The sequence below is a fragment of the Copadichromis virginalis genome, linkage group LG23 (assembly GCF_057382275.1).
Source record: "Copadichromis virginalis isolate Kocher_CV1m ecotype Utaka linkage group LG23, C_Virginalis_male_GT1.1, whole genome shotgun sequence".
NCBI classification, from domain to species: domain Eukaryota; kingdom Metazoa; phylum Chordata; class Actinopteri; order Cichliformes; family Cichlidae; genus Copadichromis; species Copadichromis virginalis.
Genome location: NC_140639.1, coordinates 34803079 through 34823198, shown reverse-complemented (window position 1 = coordinate 34823198; position 20120 = coordinate 34803079). Strand labels below are relative to the sequence as shown.

Here is a 20120-nt window from a genome sequence, read left to right as displayed (position 1 = left end):
GCAAGCTACAGTGTAGCCACAGCCGCCCTGGGGCGCACTGACGGAGGCGAATGGTGCCTTTCCAGATGTGTAAGGTGCCAATTCCATCTTCACCAATGCACCCCCATACCATCAGAGATGCAAACTTTTGAACAAGCTGGATGTTCAGTCTCCTCTTTAATCCAGACAAAGCAGCGTCCATGTTTTCAAAAAGAATTTCAAATTTAAATTCGTCTGACCACAGAACAGTTTTCCACCTCGTCTCAGTCTATTTCAAATGAACTCTGGCCAAAATTAGACAACAGTGATCTGGATTTTGTTCACATCTGGCTTCTTTTGTAAACTCATATCGTAAACTGTTGCCATTTAACCATATTAGTTGCAAATTGTTCCTCCAGCTGTTTCATTTTAGTGTCACTTGACTTTTCCAGCCTTTTGTTGACCTATTCCAACAAGTGAGCTGTTAGTTACGCTGCTGACATTTGGTAATAAACAGATAATCTTCAATTATGGTCTGTCTTGTAATTGTTATATTCAGAAAAATGGAACAGTGATCGACGATATAAAATTTCCCCCTGTTTTTAATACAGTGTGTGTATGAGCCAATATTTAACCAAGACTGTTTCTGATCAAAGACAAGCTGAGGACTTACAGCACCAGCAAAATGTTAAAAAACAAACAAAAAACAAGTCGCAATAAAATGGCATTATTTGAAACTTTTTTATTTTATTAAAATTTTCGATGTAAATAAATTGTATTATTTTACACAAATATAATGTAATATACAAGACAAGACATTTATTCATATGTTTAAATGACATGAAGCTTTGATTTCCATTTGTACGCAGAGATGTACACAGACACGTGAAGCATGGCTGTAAAGTTGCTTGTTTACAATATTTAAAATTCAACTTCAAAATAAACAGTCTTACAGAGTAAGCTTGATAATAAGATTAATAGCTGATGTATTCATGGAACCTATTACACAATACTGCAAGAAAATTGACTGAAAATATTTATTTGAGAAAATATCTTTTTGGCCAGGACACATAATACTGGGTGCATATTAAGTTGCATATTAAGGCATTGCAGAGGTCATAGTGTGTGCTGAGGCACAGGTGTAGATCCACTCCTCACGTTTGAGGTGTAAACTCACAGTTTCATTCAACTATCACATATCGAGCTGAGAACTATCATTAACTGAGGGTGTGTAAGTCCCTTCTTCACTATCTAGTCCCCTTCTTCCAGAGAGTGCTGTCCTTTTCCCTCCAATGCCATTCCAGCCTCATAGATAGCCCACTGCAGAGCAGCTCCAGCTGGCACCTTGGCAAAACCTTTCTCTGAGATGTGGTCTATCTTAAGGTAAGCCCCAGGCCTGTGCAGGGCCACTCCATGGAGGTGGGAGAAGAGCAGTGGTAAGTCACTTGTCAGTACATAGTGAGAAATGAGCCTCAGTTCAGTGGGAATGTCTGTCTCCTCTGAGTACTCGAAAATGGCTGCCATGTATTTGGACAGGTCCTGGCCCCAGGCTTTGGCTCGGCCCACCTCTGCACCAATAAGTTGGATGATTGCATCAGAGCTGTAGGCCTGATCTTCATCACCATCATCATCCTCTGGCTTGGGTCTTTGGTTAAAGCCCCTAGAACACATCACCAAGACAAAGTCACTTTCCCGGATCTGCCGGCAGTGCCAGGCCATGCTGCCTTCCTCAGCCACGCTCAGAGAGTCCCAAAGATCCAGACACACCTTTGAAGAAAAATAAGTGGGAAGACTTTGTTAATATAAACCGAATCCCATCTCTTTCTCTTATTAAATGCATCTCATACTAACGAACACTTTGGCAAAATGTTGCCAAAACTGCCCTTACAAAATGTGCTGCAAGTTAAGAGATAAAATGTAAAACTGTACCTGAGTGGCCATGTGCTGCTGTATGAAAACACCTAACTGCATGACAGCTTTGACATGAGCGGGGCCCTCATGGCTGCTGTAGCAAATCAGAAGACGAGGAGGGGTCAGCCTGTTTTTGCGCAGTGATACCAATTCTTCCTGATTCCCAACTTCCTCGTGTTTGTTGATGATATCTGATGATTAAAAAAACAAAACATTTTCATGTGCTGCTGGGGAAAGGAGCAGATGGATTAGAGATACTAAATGAAAATGTATAAACGTAATAACTGGCAGTGGTTCAAATACTGATTTTACATGACATGTCTGGGTTGTTTTTGTACCTAGTTGTATGTCAAATTTCTTCATCTGCAGCTTGGTCCTCCTCCTAATGACAATAGCCAGACAGCCTCCAAGTACGGCTACCGCGACCAGACTCAGAGGAAGGACAAAAGCCAAGGAGGGAGTGACAGAGCGTGGAGAGGCATCTTCGGATAACACCAAAGTTTGAATTATTTCTTGAGACAGTTTAGTGGATTATCCCACTGCTTTTCAAAGTATTAGAATAGTTAAAATAAAAAGACTTATTGCATTGGCCACAAGTGTGTATCAGTAACAAACAGACAGTGAAATACGTATAACAAGTATAACTAACAAAGTAGCATTAATGTGTTTCCTATTTTGCACAGAAGTCGGCGTCATCTACACAAGGGTGGAAATCTTGCGACCAAAACAATTAGGAGGGTTGCTTGCTGCCGCACCTTCACCTAGTGAAAGCCAGTAACTGCTTGCCATTGGGGAATACACATTTTTCATGTCCAGTGATAGTTCTTGAGAAATTTGTGCATGCATGCAAGAAACCTGCATATGGTTCAGGAGATATAACTTTACAACTAAAAGTACAGAAAGCTTTGTACACACTGCGACATAGTAATTGTGTGAATATGCAGCAACAAAACAGCTTTCCTTACCTTTCTGAGTGTGCACGACATGAACATTGAACATTTTCCTAACTGCATCCACTTCATTAGCTGCAATCTGTGGAAAAAAGTCAAATAGGTGAAGCATGAAAGTACATATCTGACTGAGCAAGTGAAGAGCAAGTGAACATTTTGTCCTCTAAGTTAATGTGTTAGGAGCAGGAAGATTAGGCAAGCCCAAGGATTTGAGCAACTTTGCCAAAACAATGTCGGACTCTGTAGTTTTCTCTGGTCCCCTCCCCAATCAGACCAGGAGTGACATGTTTAGCCGCATGTTCTCCTTAAATTGCTGGCTGTCTGAGTGGTGTCCCAGAAACGATGTGGGCTTCATAGATAATTGGCAAACCTTCTGGAGGAAACCTGGTCTTGTTAGGAGAGACGGCATCCATCCCACTTTGGATGGAGCAGCTCTCATTTCTAGAAATATGGACAAATTTATTAAACCTCCCAAAATATGACTATCCAGAGTTGGGACCAGGAAGCAGAGTTGCAGTCTTACACGCCTCTCTGCAGCTTCTCTCCTCCTGCTACCCCCCCAAAAACCCATCTCCATAGAGACTGTGTCAGCTCCCAAACAGACAAAAAACAAACTAAAAACCATCAACAAACAACTTAAACATAAACAATTACAAAGAAAGAACAATACAGTATCCACATCTGAACCAAAGAGTAAAACAGTGAAATGTGGATTATTAAATATTAGGTCTCTCTCCTCCAAGTCTCTGTTAGTACATGACTTAATAATTGATCAACAAATCGATTTACTCTGCCTTACAGAAACCTGGTTGCAGCAGGATGATTATGTTAGTTTAAATGAATCAACACCCCCGAGCCATTCTAACTACCAGAAAGCTCGAAGCACAGGCCGAGGGGGCGGTGTGGCAGCAATTTTTCACACCAGCCTATTAATTAATGAAAGACCAAGACAGACTTTTAATTCATTTGAAAGCCTGATGCTTAGCCTCGTCCACCCCAGCTGTAAAACTCAGAAACCAGTCTTACTTGTTATCATCTATCGTCCACCTGGGCCTTACACAGAGTTTCTGTCTGATTTCTCAGACTTTATATCTAATTTAGTTCTGAGCGCAGATAAAATAATTATTGTGGGTGATTTTAACATCCATGTAGATGCTAAAAATGACAGCCTCAACATGGCATTTAATCTGTTATTAGACTGAATTGGTTTCTCTCAAAATGTAAAAGAACCCACCCACCACTTTAATCACACTCTAGATCTTGTTTTAACATATGGCATAGAAACTGAACATTTAACAGTGTTTCCTGAAAACCCTCTCCTGTCTGATCATTTCCTGATAACATTTACATTTACAATAATTGATTACACAGCGGTGGAGAGTAGACTTTATCAAAGTAGATGTCTTTCTGAAAGCGCTGTAACTAAGTTTAAGAATATAATCCACCCACTGTTATCATCTTCAATGCCCTGTACCAACACAGAGCAGAGTAGCTATCTGAACGCTACCCCAACAGAGGTCGATTATCTTGTTAATAATTTCACCTCTTCACTACGTACGACTCTGGATACTGTAGCTCCTGTGAAAACTAAGGTCTCTAATCAGAAGTAACTGACTCCATGGTATAATTCTCAAACACATAGTCTAAAGCAGATGACTCGTAATCTGGAGAGGAAATGGCGTGACACAAATCTAGAGGATCATCATTTAGCCTGGAGAAATAGTTTGCTGCTTTATAAGAAAGCCCTCCGCAAAGCCAGAACATCTTACTATTCATCACTGATTGAAGAAAATAAGAACAACCCCAGGTTTCTCTTCAGCACTGTAGCCAGGCTGACAAAAAGTCAGAGCTCTTTTGAGCCAACCATCCCTTTAACGTTAACTAGTAATGACTTCATGAACTTCTTCACAAATAAAATCTTTATCATTAGAGAAAAAATTACCAGTAATCATCCCACAGATGTAATATTATCTACAGCTACTCTTAGTAGTTAAGTTAGACTCTTTTTCTCCAATTGATCTTTCTGAGTTAACTTCAATAATTACTTCCTCCAAACCATCAACCTGTCTTTTAGACCCCATTCCTACAAAACTGCTCAAAGAAGTCCTGCCATTAATTAATTCTTCGATCTTAAATATGATCAACCTATCTCTAATAATCGGCTATGTACCACAGGCCTTCAAGCTAGCTGTAGTTAAACCTTTACTCAAAAAGCCATCTCTAGACCCAGCAGTCTTAGCTAATTATAGGCCAATCTCCAACCTTCCTTTCATATCAAAAATCCTTGAAAGAGTAGTTGTCAAACAGCTAACAGATCATCTGCAGAGGAATGGTTTATTTGAAGAGTTTCAGTCAGGTTTCAGAGCTCAGCACAGCACAGAAACAGCTTTAGTGAAGGTTACAAATGATCTTCTTATGGCCTCTGACAGTGGACTCATCTCTGTGCTTGTCCTGCTAGACCTTAGTGCAGCATTCGATACTGTCGACCATAATATCCTATTAGAGCGATTAGAACATGCTGTAGGTATTACAGGTACTGCGCTGCAGTGGTTTGTATCATATCTATCTAATAGACTCCAATTTGTTCATGTAAATGGAGAGTCCTCTTCACACATTGAGGTTAATTATGGAGTTCCACAGGGTTCAGTGCTAGGGCCAATTCTGTTTACATTATACATGCTTCCCTTAGGCAGCATCATTAGAAGACATAGCATACATTTTCACTGCTATGCTGATGACACCCAGCTCTATCTGTCCATGAAGCCAGATAACACACACCAATTAGTTAAACTGCAGGAATGTCTTAAAGACATAACGACCTGGATGGCCGCTAACTTTCTGCTTCTTAATTCAGATAAAACTGAGGTTATTGTACTCGGCCCTGAAAAGCCTAGAAATATGGTATCTAAGCAGATTCTTACTCTGGATGGCATTACCTTGTCCTCCAGTAATGCTGTGAGGAACCTTGGAGTCATTTTTGACCAGGACATGTCCTTCAATGCACATATTAAACAAATATGTAAGACTGCTTTCTTCCATTTGCGCAACATCTCTAAAGTTAGAAATATCCTGTCTCAGAGTGACGCTGAAAAACTAGTTCATGCATTTATTACTTCCAGGCTGGACTACTGTAATTCATTATTATCAGGATGTCCAAAAAACTCACTGAAAAGCCTTCAGCTAATCCAAAATGCTGCAGCAAGAGTCCTGACAGGGACTAGAAAGAGAGAGCATATTTCTCCTGTTTTGGCTTCCCTTCATTGGCTTCCTGTTAAATCCAGAATTGAATTCAAAATCCTGCTCCTCACATACAAGGTCTTAAATAATCAGGCCCCATCTTATCTTAATGACCTTGTAGTACCATATCACCCTATTAGAGCACTTCGCTCTCGCTCTGCAGGCCTACTTGTTGTTCCTAGAGTATTTAAAAGTAGAATGGGAGGGAGAGCCTTCAGTTTTCAGGCCTCTCTTCTGTGGAACCAACTTCCAGTTTGGATTCAGGAGACAGACACTATCTCTACTTTTAAGATTAGGCTTAAAACTTTCCTTTTTGCTAAAGCATATAGTTAGGGCTGGACCAGGTGACCCTGAATCCTCCCTTAGTTATGCTGCAATAGACATAGGCTGCTGGGGATTCCCATGATGCATTGAGTTTTTCCTTTCCAGTCACCTTTCTCGCTCACTATGTATTAACAGACCTCTCTGCATTGAATCATATCTGTTATTAACCTCTGTCTCTCTTCCACAGCATGTCTTTTATCCTGTCTTCCTTCTCTCACCCCAACTGGTCGCAGCAGATGGCCCCGCCCCTCCCTGAGCCTGGTTCTGCCGGAGGTTTCTTCCTGTTAAAAGGGAGTTTTTCCTTCCCACTGTTGCCAAAGTGCTTGCTCATAGGGGGTCATATGATTGTTGGGTTTTTCTCTGTATCTATGAAGCGCCTTGAGGCGACTTATGTTGTGATTTGGCGCTATATAAATAAAATTGAATTGAATTGAATTGAATTAAATTGTGATGGCTAGATGACTGGGTCAGAGCGTCTCCAAACCTGTAGCTCTTGTGGGCTCTTCTGGGCCTGCTATGGTCAGTATCTATCAAAAGTGTTCCAAGAAAGGAACAGTGGGGAACCAGAGACTGGGTCTGTGGGGACTGAAGGCTGGGCAGTGTAGTCTGATCCAACAGATGAGCTACTGTAGCTAAAATTGCCAAAAAAGTTACCTCTGATTCTGATAGAAAGGTGTCAGAATACACAGTGCATCACAGTTTCTTGTGTATGGGGATGCATCGCCAAAAACAAGTGAGGGTTACTATGCCAACCACATCCACCATGGAACATGCCAACAATGGACAAGTGAGCATCCGAACTGGACCACCTGACCATCACGTGGATGGTCAGGTGTGTGATGGCTTACCTAGGGGAACACCTCCACTGGGATGCACTATTGGAAGCTATCCATGTCAATGTTACTTTGACATGTAGCACCTACACTAGCAGTCAAATGTTTGGACACACCTTCTCATTTAATGGTTTTTCTTTATTTTTTACTACTTTCTCTACTGTAGATACATACTGAAGACATCAAATATATGAAGAAAGATATATGGAATTATGTAGCAAAGAAAAAAATTGATAAATAACTCTAAATATGTCTTATACTTCTGATTCAAGAGTAGCTACTCTGTGCTGCGTTGACAGGGCTCTAAACCCTTCTCTCAAGCTTCATGATGTAGTCTCCTGAAATGGTTTTCACCTCACAGCTGTGCCTCATCAGGGTTCATTTGTGGAATTTCTTGCCTGCTGGCAGCCCTATCTGACAACTGTTAGAATTTGTGTTATGGCAAGAACTAATCGGCTAAGTAAAGAGAAAGAACAGGCCGTCATTACTTTAAGAAATGAAGGTCAGTCAGTCCAGAAAATTGCAAAAACTTTGAATGTGTCCCCGAGTGCAGTCGCAAAACCCATCAAGCGTTATAATCAGTGATGGGAATGACGGCGTTCCCGTAACGAGTAATATAACTAATTAGTATTTCTATCGTTACAACGGCATTACTGTTACTAACAAGAAAATGCGGTGCGGTCGCGTTACTATTTTCCAACAAACAGACGGTTGAAGCTGTGTTCAGCTTTCCACACCTTGGGGTGAGATAGACTGCAGAGTGAAGGCAAAAGGGCCAACGAGTGCATCTCCGGGAACTCCTTCAAGACTCTTGGAAAACCATTTCAGGTGACTACCTCATGAAGCTAATCGAGGGGAATGCCAAGAGTGTGCAAAGTAATAAAGGGAGCCTATTTAAAAAAAAAAACAACTAAAATCTAAAACATGTTTTGAGTTACTTCACACTTTTTTGTTTACTAAATGATTCCATATGTGTTCATTGATAGTTTTGATGTCTTCAGTGAGAATCTACAATGTAAATAGTCATTAAAATAAATAAAAACCATTAAATCAGAAGGTGTGTCCAAACTTTTGACTGGTAGTGTACCTAAGAATTATTGCAGAACATGTATATGCTTTCATAGAAACGGTGTTCCCTAATAGCTGTGGGGCTCTTTCAGCAGGATAATGCACCCTGCCACAAAGCAAAAATGCTTCAGGAATGGTTTAAGGAGCACAACAACAAGTTTGAGGTGTTGAACTGGCCTCTAAATACCCTAATCCAATCAAGCCATGCATGTGCTGGTTAAACAAGCCAGATACCAAAGCACACATTCAGGAGTGGTAATAAAGTCCATGCTTCGATGGGTCAGGGCTGTTTTGGCAGCAAAAGGAGATTAACACAATATTAGGCAGGTGGTCACAATGATATGTGTGATCTTCGTATATGCATTTCACAACCACTTATTTGCTAACTTTGATTGTGTGTGTGTGTGTGGTGGGGGGGGGGGGGGGGGGGGGGGGTTGAGCTGTTGTATCAGACAAAGTTAGCTGTTTCTGGGAAAGAGAACAATGAAAGTGCACAAAAACAGGAAAGCTGCTGTCCATAAAAATTGAACGGTTAGTTAAAAGACAGTAAAAGAATATGAAAAGACCTACAATGTCATCACCTCGCGCAATATGACTGATGAGCAAACTATTTTCTGATGAAATCCACACATGTGGTAAAAAGATTTGGGGGAAAAAGTCAATAAACACAAAGTCCATTCAAGTATTCAAGTTTATTCATCAACCAAGTCTTTTGGTGGAAAACAGTTATACTTATGTCCACATATACTATAAACAGTGTTAGTCATAATTCTTTTACCTCACAGGTGTAATTGGTTCCTTCTTGAAGGTTGCTCAGCTGATAGCTATGGTGAGTTTTATTTGTAGTCAGATCCTAAGATGATGAAATTAATGCTTGTTACATTTATAAAGAGAACCTAAATGATCAGAAATATCTAAAAATAAATAAAAGGCACTGAATGAAACAAAGGTGCAGCACAGGAAATTACTTACCGGTATTATGTCGGTGTATTTTTTCCTGCCATTTATGTAACACAGCGAGAAGTAGCTTCTTATTCCCAGATTTGGAGGAGCCAAGTTAAAGGTCACAGTGATGGCACTGCCTTCCTGCTGAACCTCAATATGTTTAGGGTACCAGTCTGTAACCAGACCATAACAATAACATAATGTCATGAATAAAGCAGATCTTTGGAGAAAGACTGTCACAGACTGGACTTCACATGAAAATAAGTTTTCTCACCATTTTTACACTGCTCAAAGCCATTCTTCTCTGCACATGCTGCAAGAACATGAAGCACATGTTACTCTAAATATTGATTTAATGCAGTGTTGACAGAATAGCAGAGCTGATTGGTGGCAAAATATGTAAATTTATGATAATGCTATTCACTGAAGTTGGACCAAAACTAAAAAGGCAGATTTAAATAATAAAGGTCACCAAACAGCATCTTACATCGTGTAGAGAAGATCTCACTGCGGTAGAACCTCTCCCACTCCTCAGGCACTGGCAGAGCCATGACAGTAACAGCATACTGGGATCCAAGGGAGAGGCCGGGGAACGGGTCTGACTTGTACACCTGCAGAATAGCATGGGCACATTATACACTTCATATATGGTTTGGGGCAGTGAACTGTGATCACAGACGATGGTTCCTGTGCTCCTGAGCTCATGCAGGGATTTCAATGACAGAATCGTGTCTGTTTTTAATGCAACGTCACCCAAGAGGGTCCATGAGGGTCCGGAAATTTCAGCCTTGTCCCCTACTTACTGAGATTTTTTCAGATTCTCAGAATCTTTAGATTAAATTGTGTACTGTAGATGAGATATTTAATCTTCTCAATTTAAAACTGAAACTATTCTGAAAGAGGAATTTGTAGATGCTGCCTTTTTCCAGATCAGTGAACTTCTGCTCATCTTTACTTCTGAGACACTTTGCCTCTCTAAGAACCTCTTTTTATACCCAATAATATTACTGACCTGTTGCCAGTTAACCTAATGTTCCTCCAGCTGTTTACTCAGTTCAGATTTTTTATGTTTTTCCTTGTTTGCAAATCATTGCATTGTGTTTTTATTTAAATTTTAGGCAATATCGCACAGGGGAACTTTAGTGTGAAAGAGCGATTCTTCGTCAAGAAGAAGAAGTAAAAAGAAGCTAGTTACATGTTGTTGTTACTGTCAGTAGTGTTGCTGCTTTTTCATTCTTTGAGACTTACCAGTTAAAAAAAATTGAATGGAGCTATTCATTGTTTGTCCATGTGGTTTGAATATATGTAAATAATTTAAGTCCACTGGGGACGAGCTTGTTAAAAAAAGGCTTCATCTATAAACAATAGTCTTCTATGTCCTGCCTCATATTTACAGCATTTGGATGATCTTTAGTATAAAATGTTAAACTGTTTCCTCCAAGGACATGTTGTCAGTTTTATGTTTGATCGTAATCTCATCCAGAACATTATTTTGTTTTATTCTGTATTCAGTGTTTTGCAGTTTTCACCCCAAAACTGAAAGATGCTGTTTAAGCTCTGGTTCAAGGGAATGTAACTGAGAAAAATTTAGAAACCACTTGTAACTCAAAACATTTGTAAATGGAAATATATCCACATGAAGCCAGTTATTGTCATAACTAGCTGTAACTTAAAACTTTAAAAGCTTCACGTTTTCTTTGTGTGGTCTAACACAATAAAAGGAAAAATAACACAGCCAAAGGCCAAAGCCAGCGGGGCTCTTCCTACCCGTTGAGCATGTGAAGTTGGGAGGGATAAGTTGCGGTGGAAGAGAAAGAGCTGACAGGCAACGCTAGTCCCTCCCAGAGCCTGGAGGGACACCTGAAAGCCACGAAGGAAGGCGATCCCTGCAGCAAACACAAAAGAAACAAAGAATTAGCAACAACCCTTCATCAAACTTGCACACTGTGTGTACGAGTGTTTACGTCTGAGAGTTTGTTCTTTCTTTTGTTTTTTTATCAGGCTCCGACGTTGTCATGTGTCAGTGCCTCAGTCACATAGTACAATAAGAAAAATAATTTTGGAGACATCTCGCATATGTCTCATAATTGAAGTCAGATGTCTTTTTTAACCTCTCATAATAATAAAGAAAAACAAATCATAGATATCCCACCACCAAGTGAAAAATTACTCTTTTCACTTAGAAACTTAGGATACGACATGATAAATGATAGGTATATATTCTCAATAAGCAAACAAATTTTACCATAGTAACTGGGTTTCCAGGAGACAATGATGGTGTCAGATTGGGAGTTTGAGTCATTTAAAAACTCAACCTTCACATCATTTGGTGCTTGGACGTAGTGTTGACAGATTTTAGGGTCTTCATTTCCCAGCAGCTCAAAACATGGCCATGGAATACAACCTGAAGAGGAATAATGAGGAAAATACTTCAATAATAGCTCTGAGAGGCTGCACTTGCTAATAGAATAGAATAGAATAGAATAGAATAGAATAGAATAGAATTCAACTTTATTGTCATTGCACATGCACAGGTACAGGGCAACGAAATGCAGTTTGCATCCATCCAGAAGTGCTTTAGTGATATAGATATATTACAATATATATTAGCAATAATATAGATATGTGAGTATATTACAGAAATGGGTCTATTATGCAGAGGTGTGGACTCGAGTCAGACTCGAGTCATTAATTTTATGACTTTAGACTTGACTTGAAAAAATGTTCTAAGACTTGTGACTTGACTTGGACTTTTACACCAATGACTTGGGACTTGAATTGGACTTGAACCGGTTTACTTGAAAAGACTTGATATTTTACCCCAAATATAAAATTTAACACGCATATTATATAGAGATTGAAAATGTGACGTCATTCACGGGTAGAACCGCAAAGGATTCTGGGAACTCGTGGCAAGCGGTACTAGCGCACGCAGGCTTTCAATTAAAATCAGTTATACAGCGATAAAAAGAAACACAAAAATGTCAAGAAGCTGTTGTATTATTAACTGCAATAGCCGGTCGCATGAGAGCCACGGGAAGCCGACGGGTAAAGAGATCGGTTGTTATCGGATTACGTCGTTGAAGAGAAATTGTTCGAGCCATGTTTCCGAAGTAACAAAGACGCGACGGATGGCCTGGATTGCAGCCATTCAAAGATCAAATATAACGTCCCAGAACACTCCAGCTCACATGTTAGTCTGCTCCAAGCATTTACACGAAGGTCAGTGTTTTTAGTAGTTAATACGTCATTTTCATAACATAATTAGTGATATAGGTTACAAGCAAGTCTGGCGCTGAACAGAAATTGTGGCGCTATGCTCCTTTATTTATTGTGCATAAATAGTGAATTGTCCTGACACAATATTGCGTTTCGCTTATGTTATTATGGTACATTGACAAAAACATATACGTTTATTCACAGGATAAAACAGGTTTTTTTGTATCACTAATTGCCCAGTGCGATTACAGCATACAGTATTGTTGTCACTGCTACATTTCTGTGATGAACCAGAAATTATTTCCACTACTAATTAATTACCGTTGAGCTCAAAGGTTATATTAATAAACGGTTAAGGAATGTGTATTTATGACGACGATTTGTGAGATTGGTAAACTTATGATACGTACGATGGTCTTTCGTTCTACACGGTGCATTTCAAGGTCCTGCACCCATCCGTCGGTAAACTGTACCTGGGCTTGTTGCAGTGACCAGAAGTTACTAAACTTCATGAGTGTATGCACTCACTCCAAGAACCGTATGATTATTAATATGCATATAAATAAAGAAGCTATTTTGTGCAAAGATGTCAACTGTAAGAATGCTGTGCATAAACATTTACTCTGCTCCATGTATGATGATATAGTGACTGCTCTGTATAAAAGTGGCACACTGCTTGATAAACAATATAAGCATAAGAAACCTAACATCAGACCTGGCTGGAAAGAACATGTATCCATGTACCATGATGAAGCTTGCATAGCTTATAAATATTGGGCCATGGCTGGAAGACCTAAACAAGGCCCAGAATTTGAACAGAAAAAATGTGCGAATGCCAGATATAAGTACGCTGTTCGCTTTATAACTAAAAATGAGCAAATGCTAAGAGCAGATTCTTTGGCCAGGAAAATGCTGTGTAATAATATGGCAGATTTTTGGAAAGAGGTGAAAGCTCTTAATAACTGTAAACCATCTCTACCATCAACTGTTGAAGGTGTTTCTGGGGCAGATAACATTGCAGCATTATGGAGACAGCATTACAGTGCGTTGTTTAACTGTATAAAAAGTGAACCATATGAGGACAATCTTGACATGAGTAATGACACAATAAGTGTAAGGACACATGAAGTATATGAAGCCATTCATAGGTTGTCTGATAATAAATCCTCTGGTTTGGATCACATCACTGCAGAACATTTAAAACATGCTAGTGTAAGGCTAGCTCCTCTTTTAGCACTCTGTTTCACTGGGTTTATGATTCATGGCATATTACCAGACTCAATGCTGTGTATTTTACTGGTACCAGTTATGAAGGACAAAGCTGCAAAAGTGAGCTGCTTGGATAATTACAGGCCAATTGCACTAGCCAGTATTTTATCTAAGGTGTTAGAAAGAATCTTGTTTGACAGAGTTAGTGTGTTCATCTCTTCTCTGGATAATCAGTTTGGCTTCAAAGCACGGCACTGACATGTGCATATATGCACTCAAGGAAATAGTCAGTTTGTACAGGGCTAAAAATTCATCTGTCCTCATGTCTTTCATTGATGCCTCTAAGGCTTTTGATCAAGTGAACCACAGAAAACTTTTTGATAAAATGAAGAGATGGGGAGTTCCTCAGTACATCGTGAGGATTCTCTCTTACTGGTACGCTCATCAGAACATGAAGGTTAAATGGGGAAGCAGTATTTCTGCCCCCTTTGGTGTCAGCAATGGTGTTAGACGGGGTGGGATTTTGTCTCCAATTTTATTTAATTTGTATGTTGATGATTTGTCCATACAACTGAGAGCCTGTAACACTGGGTGTATATTAGGTAAAGCACTGATAAATCATCTTATGTATGCAGATGACCTGGTTGTTTTTAGTCCAAGCAGTGCTGGGTTACAGGATCTTCTTAATGTCTGTACTGAATATGGTGTGCAATATGACATTGAGTACAATGCTGCTAAAAGTGCTGTTTTGATATGTAGAACCAAGCAGGATAAACAGCTAAATTTCCCTTTGTTTAAACTGGCACAAAAAACTCTTGAAGTTCATAAAAAGGTGAAATACCTCGGTCACTTTATTACTGAGCAAATGAATGATGATGATGACATATACAGACAACGGTGTAAGCTCTATGTGCAGGCAAATACTATTGCACGCAAATTCAGCTTTTGTTCACTTCCAGTTAAAGTGGCTTTGTTTAAAGCGTATTGCACACCGCTATATACTGCCCCCTTGTGGTCATACTACAAACAATGTAGCATGCAGAAGCTGCATGTTGCATATAATGATGCGATGAGAATCCTTTGCAGGATACCTAGAAGTGGTAGTGCCAGCCAGATGTTTGTAGCTGTGGGTGTCTGGACTTTTAAAGCACTTTTAAGGAAGCTAATGTTCAATTTTAGAGAACGACTGGATGGTTCGAGTAACAGTATAATTTTAGCACTCACAGATCCGACAGTGAGTGGTTCCCGTTACTCATCCAGTCTCAGAAAGCACTGGTTAAAGTGTTTGTGTATTTATTGATTTATTTTAAGTAATTGTGTTTTATGTATATTATGGTTTTATATTTTTACAAATGTTTTAGATACTTATTTATATACATATATATATTTAATGGTGTATACCTTGTGTTGGGGGGGGGGGGGGGAGTGTTGTGTGTGTGTGTGTGGTTTTTTTTTTTTTGTTTTTTTTTTTTTGTCTTGTTTTTATGGACATGAAGTCTGCCAATTAAGATTGAATTGAATTGAATTGAAATAAATATGCTAAGATGAGATAGCTGACTTCATCTAACTAGCAAATGTTGTCCAGGCTACGTTGGTGATACAGTTTTTTTTAATGTGTATGATATTTTTGTCATGCGATTTTAAAGCTGGCCCTACAACCGCATCCAAGAATAACATGCAGCGTATCTCAGAACTGTCGGTGAAAATTATTCTTGGAGCTAGGTTTAATTGAGCTGCATTTTAAAGAGGTGCAATTTCACAATTTGTGTATATTTTCTAAGTTCACTATTTTGTCATGTGTTGAGAAAAACACAGATTTTAAAATTACATGGTCTAATATTTACATTTAGCATAACTGCAACATTATTTTTTGGGTTTTTTTTTTTTAAAGACTCGAAAGGACTTGAAATTCAAAGTTTCAGACTTGTGACTTGACTCGGACTTTTACACCAGTGACTTGAGACTCGACTCTGACTTGCCTGACATTACTTGAGACTTGACTTGAGACTTGAGGATAAAGACTTGAGACTTACTTGAGACTTGCAAGACAATGACTTGGTCCCACCTCTGCTATTATGGTATGTTATAATGTACACGGTATGAAGTATGTTGTGAATATTCTATAACTATAAGTATGTACAGGCTGTAGTGAGTACAAGCTATGAACAGGATATGAACAGGATATAAATATGAAAAACTATACAGAATATGAAATAAATAACTTTACAGAATCTGGGATATACAGCTATACAGAAATGGGAACTATGCAAGTTGTAAACAGTTGTAGAATTAAAGATTATCGAATGTATAGAATGATTATTTACACAGAGCTATACAGTAGTGCAGTTAAGATAAGTGAGGGTGTAGATAATTTCTACAGAGGCTGTATAAAGTGCTAGTGGTTGTGAGTGGTGGTTCACTCCATGTTATTATTGTGTGTTTGAGGGTACAGTTGTCCATTGTGTGTGTGTATGTTCAGTCCGTGTGTTAACGTGGGTCAGATGTCAGGAGGCAGAGTTCAGGAGTCTGACAGCTGTGGGGAAGAAGCTGTTCCGGTACCTGGTGGTCTTAGTCCGGAGGCTCCTGTGGCGCCTCCCAGAGGGCAGGAGGGTGAAGAGTCCATGTGATGGGTGACTGGGGTCTTTGATGATTTTCCCAGCCCTTTTGAGACACCGCTTCCTGTAGATGTCTTTTATGGCAGGAAGTGGTGCTCCGGCGATGCGCTGGGCAGTTTTCACGACCCTTTGCAACGCCTTCCGGTCCGAGGCAGAGCAGTTCCCGTACCAGACTGTTATACAGTTGGTCAGGATGCTCTCGATGGTGCAACGATAGAATCCCAACATGCTAACACATTTAAATTAATATGGTTGGAATGCTAAGATGGTAATATTTGCACCACAAATAGTTACCAGTTATAAGGGCCCAATGGCGTGGGATAGTGGAAGAAATTTTTGGAATGGAAAGACTTACCTTTGTCCTTAGACTCGAGCTCGAGAAATTTAAGAAGCTCTGGGAAAAATGGGTTGTGTACTCCTTTTGTACTGAATAATTGAATATTACCATGATGTAAGAAGATGCTATTACAGGAATTGTGTATGTCTCCTAAGTTTTGTATTCTCATACTGTAAACTGACAAATAAAAAGTTATAAAAAAAAAAGAAAAAAAGAAAAAAAAAACACTGAAGACAATGTTGAAAGGAGTGGACATCTCTGCCAATTCTGCAAAAGTTAGCATGTTAAATGTTGAAATTAATCACAGTACAATTAGAAAAAGATTGAGCACGGAAGGTGGAAGGGTCGGAAGTTTACCAGGAAAGAGAGAAAAAAATGATGGTTGAAGCAGATGCTGTGCAGAGATAATAATTACAAGGTGAACCACATTCTTAGCACTGTGGAAATAGGTGTGAACCAAGTTCATTCAAACCTCAAACTCACATAGAGCTCAGATATTTGCAGTATGATGTTTGAACCTGACTTACTTCCAAACCTTTCCATGGATTTAAAGCCCAGAGCCTTTCTGACATCCCTCCTTGTTATTCTGCAGTATTCACATGCTGGACCGCCCTGCATAGGAGAAAATAAAGAGGTCAAACTGTACACACTCATCTATATCTCTTTCGTAGTTTTGTGCACACAAGGTTCAATTTGACCTTCCCTTTAACTTTATAATGAAAAGCAGGACTGTGTACAATCCCTGTTCAGCTGCCAAAAGTGAGGAGGAGTAGGGAAGGGAAAAATGTGACTTAATAGCAGCAACAAGTATCTGAAATGTATCTGTCCAACACTATGAAAGCCTTCCATGAGAGACAGTCTGAAAACGTTCAACTGTGCACTCTTCCAAAGTGTGTCTTTATCCTGTCTATCTCCCCTCACCCCCAACCGGTCGTGGCTAATGGCCACACTTCCTGTTAAAAGGAAGTTTTTCCTCCCCACTGTTGCCAAAGTGCTTGCTCATAGGGAGTCATGTGATTGTTGGGGTTTTCAGTGTTTTCTCTTTATTATTTTGGGGTCTTTACCTTACAATATAAAGCACCTTGAGGTAAGTGTGGTGTGATTTGGCGCTGTAAAAGTACAATTGAATTGAAAAGAATTGTATTGTAAGAATTGTAAGAATTGTATGTTCAGTTTGCCTGCCATAAAAAAAGGTAGTGCACCACTTCAGTTCAGTTCAGTTGAGTTCAAGTAACAATCATCAGAGGTGCTTTGATTTCCAAACATCTGCACATAGTTACCTATCACAGCTTAAACAGTGGATCAGCACTGACAACCCTTCATGGTAAGTTTGGAGAACCTTGTTGCTATATTACAAACAATATGGTTCTTGTTTTTGTAAGATTCTCCATGTAAAATCTGATTCCCATCTGTACAGTATGTGCTGCGGCTTGTTCTTGTGTTTAAACAGTGGATGCTTCTCAACATACTGTGTAGTGAAGGCACTGATCAGGGTTGACTCACTGTGCTCTGCTGTTGAGTGAACATTATCAATGAAGAGCAGGACAGTGCATTTCCCAAAGCATCACTTTTACGGGGTGTTTGTGTAATTATAGTTAATGCTGCTTCACACTCAAAGCACGCTAAATTACAGAAGGACATATTTGACTTGTTGGAGCAGTGAAAGTGTGACTGGGTCACTGAATTTGTTATAGTTTCTCTGTAATAAAACAGCTGTTTACCTCCACCTTCTGTGAAAATGAAAGTCTGGTGTGCCCCTAGACAGATATAGCACTGGTTGTTGGTGTTTCTGTCATTAAAAAATTGTTTGATCACTTTCTTACACTGCTGACTTGCTCTACAGGTTTTAGAGATCATGACTAATAGGATGATAAAAGAGAAACCGTGTGTGCGGAAGGTTAGGTAGAAAGTCTGCGTAGCCTAAACCTTCGTTTTCTGGAGCAAACCAGCTGAGCAAACATGGAGGAAGTCTTAATCCATATAAAAAGCCCACACAAATTAAGTTTTGGAGAAAAATCAAAGTCTAATTTCTACAAGATGACTGAGTGCCCCACTTTTCATTAATCAAAATAAAATTTAAAGGAATACGTGAGCATGGCCCTTTGGTTTAACCATCTCACTGTGGTATGGTAACCCAGGGGTAATATCTTTTCAAGTAAAAACACTGCATTACTGACAGGAAATCAGACATCTGGCTCAAATAAAATCAACATTTTGGATAATCGCTCACGACTGGATCCATTTTAATGAGTTGCATCATAAATCTCTGTGGCACAAGCTCCAGTGAAAAGTCTCCAAATGCTCTCCTCCTTTGCTTTTTAAACTTTTTCACATTTAAAATCTCTCCATACGCGGGTGATGAATTTATCTTTGTGCCGGGAAATCATTACAACTCCCCCCTCCCCTCTTCTTCTTGTGACACCTAAAACTAAAGGTAACTGCTGCAGATTTCCTTCTCTGATAATAACAATCATAGGTTCATTATGTGAATACACACCACACAGTCATCACGGTATAATCTGTTTACAGCCAGTATGTGTAACTCCAGCCAACCTAAATAACGCAGTGAAAACATTCCGACATCCACCGAGAGTGTGGACAGATTGAAACTGTTGGAGCTTGTAGTGTGAGACGATAGCATGAGAAAATCCACTCAAGCCCCCCTCAATTTCTAACTTGATTTATGTTCAAGATTACAGGGTTACACACACACACACACACATTAAAGGAACATAAGATTTGTTTTAGATGATAACAAATATAGGAAATCTTGTACACGTCATACTTTCCACTACAGAGAACAACATACCCACTGAAGGGGCGGGAAATAAAATGTGACACCTGGGATTTTAAACCATGCAGCAGTTTGACGGTTTAAAATGAATTTTTTTCCCTACTAAATTTGGATCTTATATTTGAAGAATTGAGGATGTCGTTTTCTGTGTAACTCATCAGTTACGCAGCAGGAACTCAATCTGCAGGTTGTTTATTTGCTATTCTTTAGATTTATCTTGCGACCACTTAACGAAGACCTAAACTTTTCTTAAAACCAGGACAGACTGAATAATTCTCTTAAAAAAATGTGTTATGTGAATTATCTTTAGTCGGGAGTTTTTCTTACTTTTCAAACAAAGGCTGAGAGAACATCTGTCACAAAACAAAAAATAAAACATGATGCTGCATATTGTACGAATTATACAAAGTTACTGAATTAAGGTGAGTTAACAGTTGACTATGAAGGAGATACAACCTCCAGCTTACCTGCTGGATACAGTCCAGACTGCAGCTCTGAGGGGTGACAGGAGCAGCTGTGGCCTCAGCCTGACAGCAGAGCAGCTGACAAAGCGTCAAAAACAGGTACAAAAGCTTCCACATGCTTCTAGGGCCAGGACCTCATTGTCATGGCGAGCACTGGATCTCAAACTCTCACCGACACTCTGGCAGCTGAAGCACCTCCAAGTTGTGCTCGAGCATTAAGTGACAGCAACCTTGGAGAAGGAAGAAAGACGTGGAG

The 20120-nt window shown here is 39.5% G+C and overlaps 1 protein-coding gene across 4 annotated transcripts; it reads right to left on the bottom strand.

Annotated features, from left to right (window-relative positions):
* Nucleotides 1–689: 689 nt before the first annotated feature.
* Nucleotides 690–20095, bottom strand: LOC146681470 (interleukin-17 receptor D). Of its 4 annotated transcripts, none has more exons than XM_085448759.1 (12): nt 19868–20095; nt 17134–17218; nt 11472–11630; nt 10994–11112; nt 9714–9837; nt 9501–9539; nt 9254–9399; nt 9060–9134; nt 2835–2901; nt 2208–2351; nt 1888–2060; nt 690–1725 (listed from the first exon to the last, which is right to left on the bottom strand). In XM_085448759.1, the coding sequence occupies exons 1-12, from the start codon at nt 19979–19981 to the stop codon at nt 1210–1212; spliced, it is 1761 nt and encodes a 586-aa protein (XP_085304885.1). In that variant the 5' UTR covers nt 19982–20095; the 3' UTR covers nt 690–1209. The 4 variants fall into 4 exon arrangements, with proteins under 4 accessions (XP_085304885.1, XP_085304884.1, XP_085304887.1 ...); XM_085448758.1 differs by having other exon boundaries at nt 2208–2355; nt 2836–2901; XM_085448761.1 differs by lacking the exon at nt 2208–2351.
* Between the last annotated feature and the right edge of the window lie 25 nt (nt 20096–20120).

Coding starts and splice junctions, on each gene's coding strand:
- LOC146681470 (XM_085448758.1), bottom strand. CDS start 19,981: ATGTGGAAGCTTTTGTACCTGTTTTTGACGCTTTGTCAGCTGCTCTGC. Junction 17,219..19,867: donor GTCTGGACTGTATCCAGCAG/GTAAGCTGGAGG, acceptor TCTCCTATGCAG/GGCGGTCCAGCATGTGAATA. Junction 9,838..10,993: donor CAACTTCACATGCTCAACGG/GTAGGAAGAGCC, acceptor GCTATTCTGCAG/GTGTACAAGTCAGACCCGTT.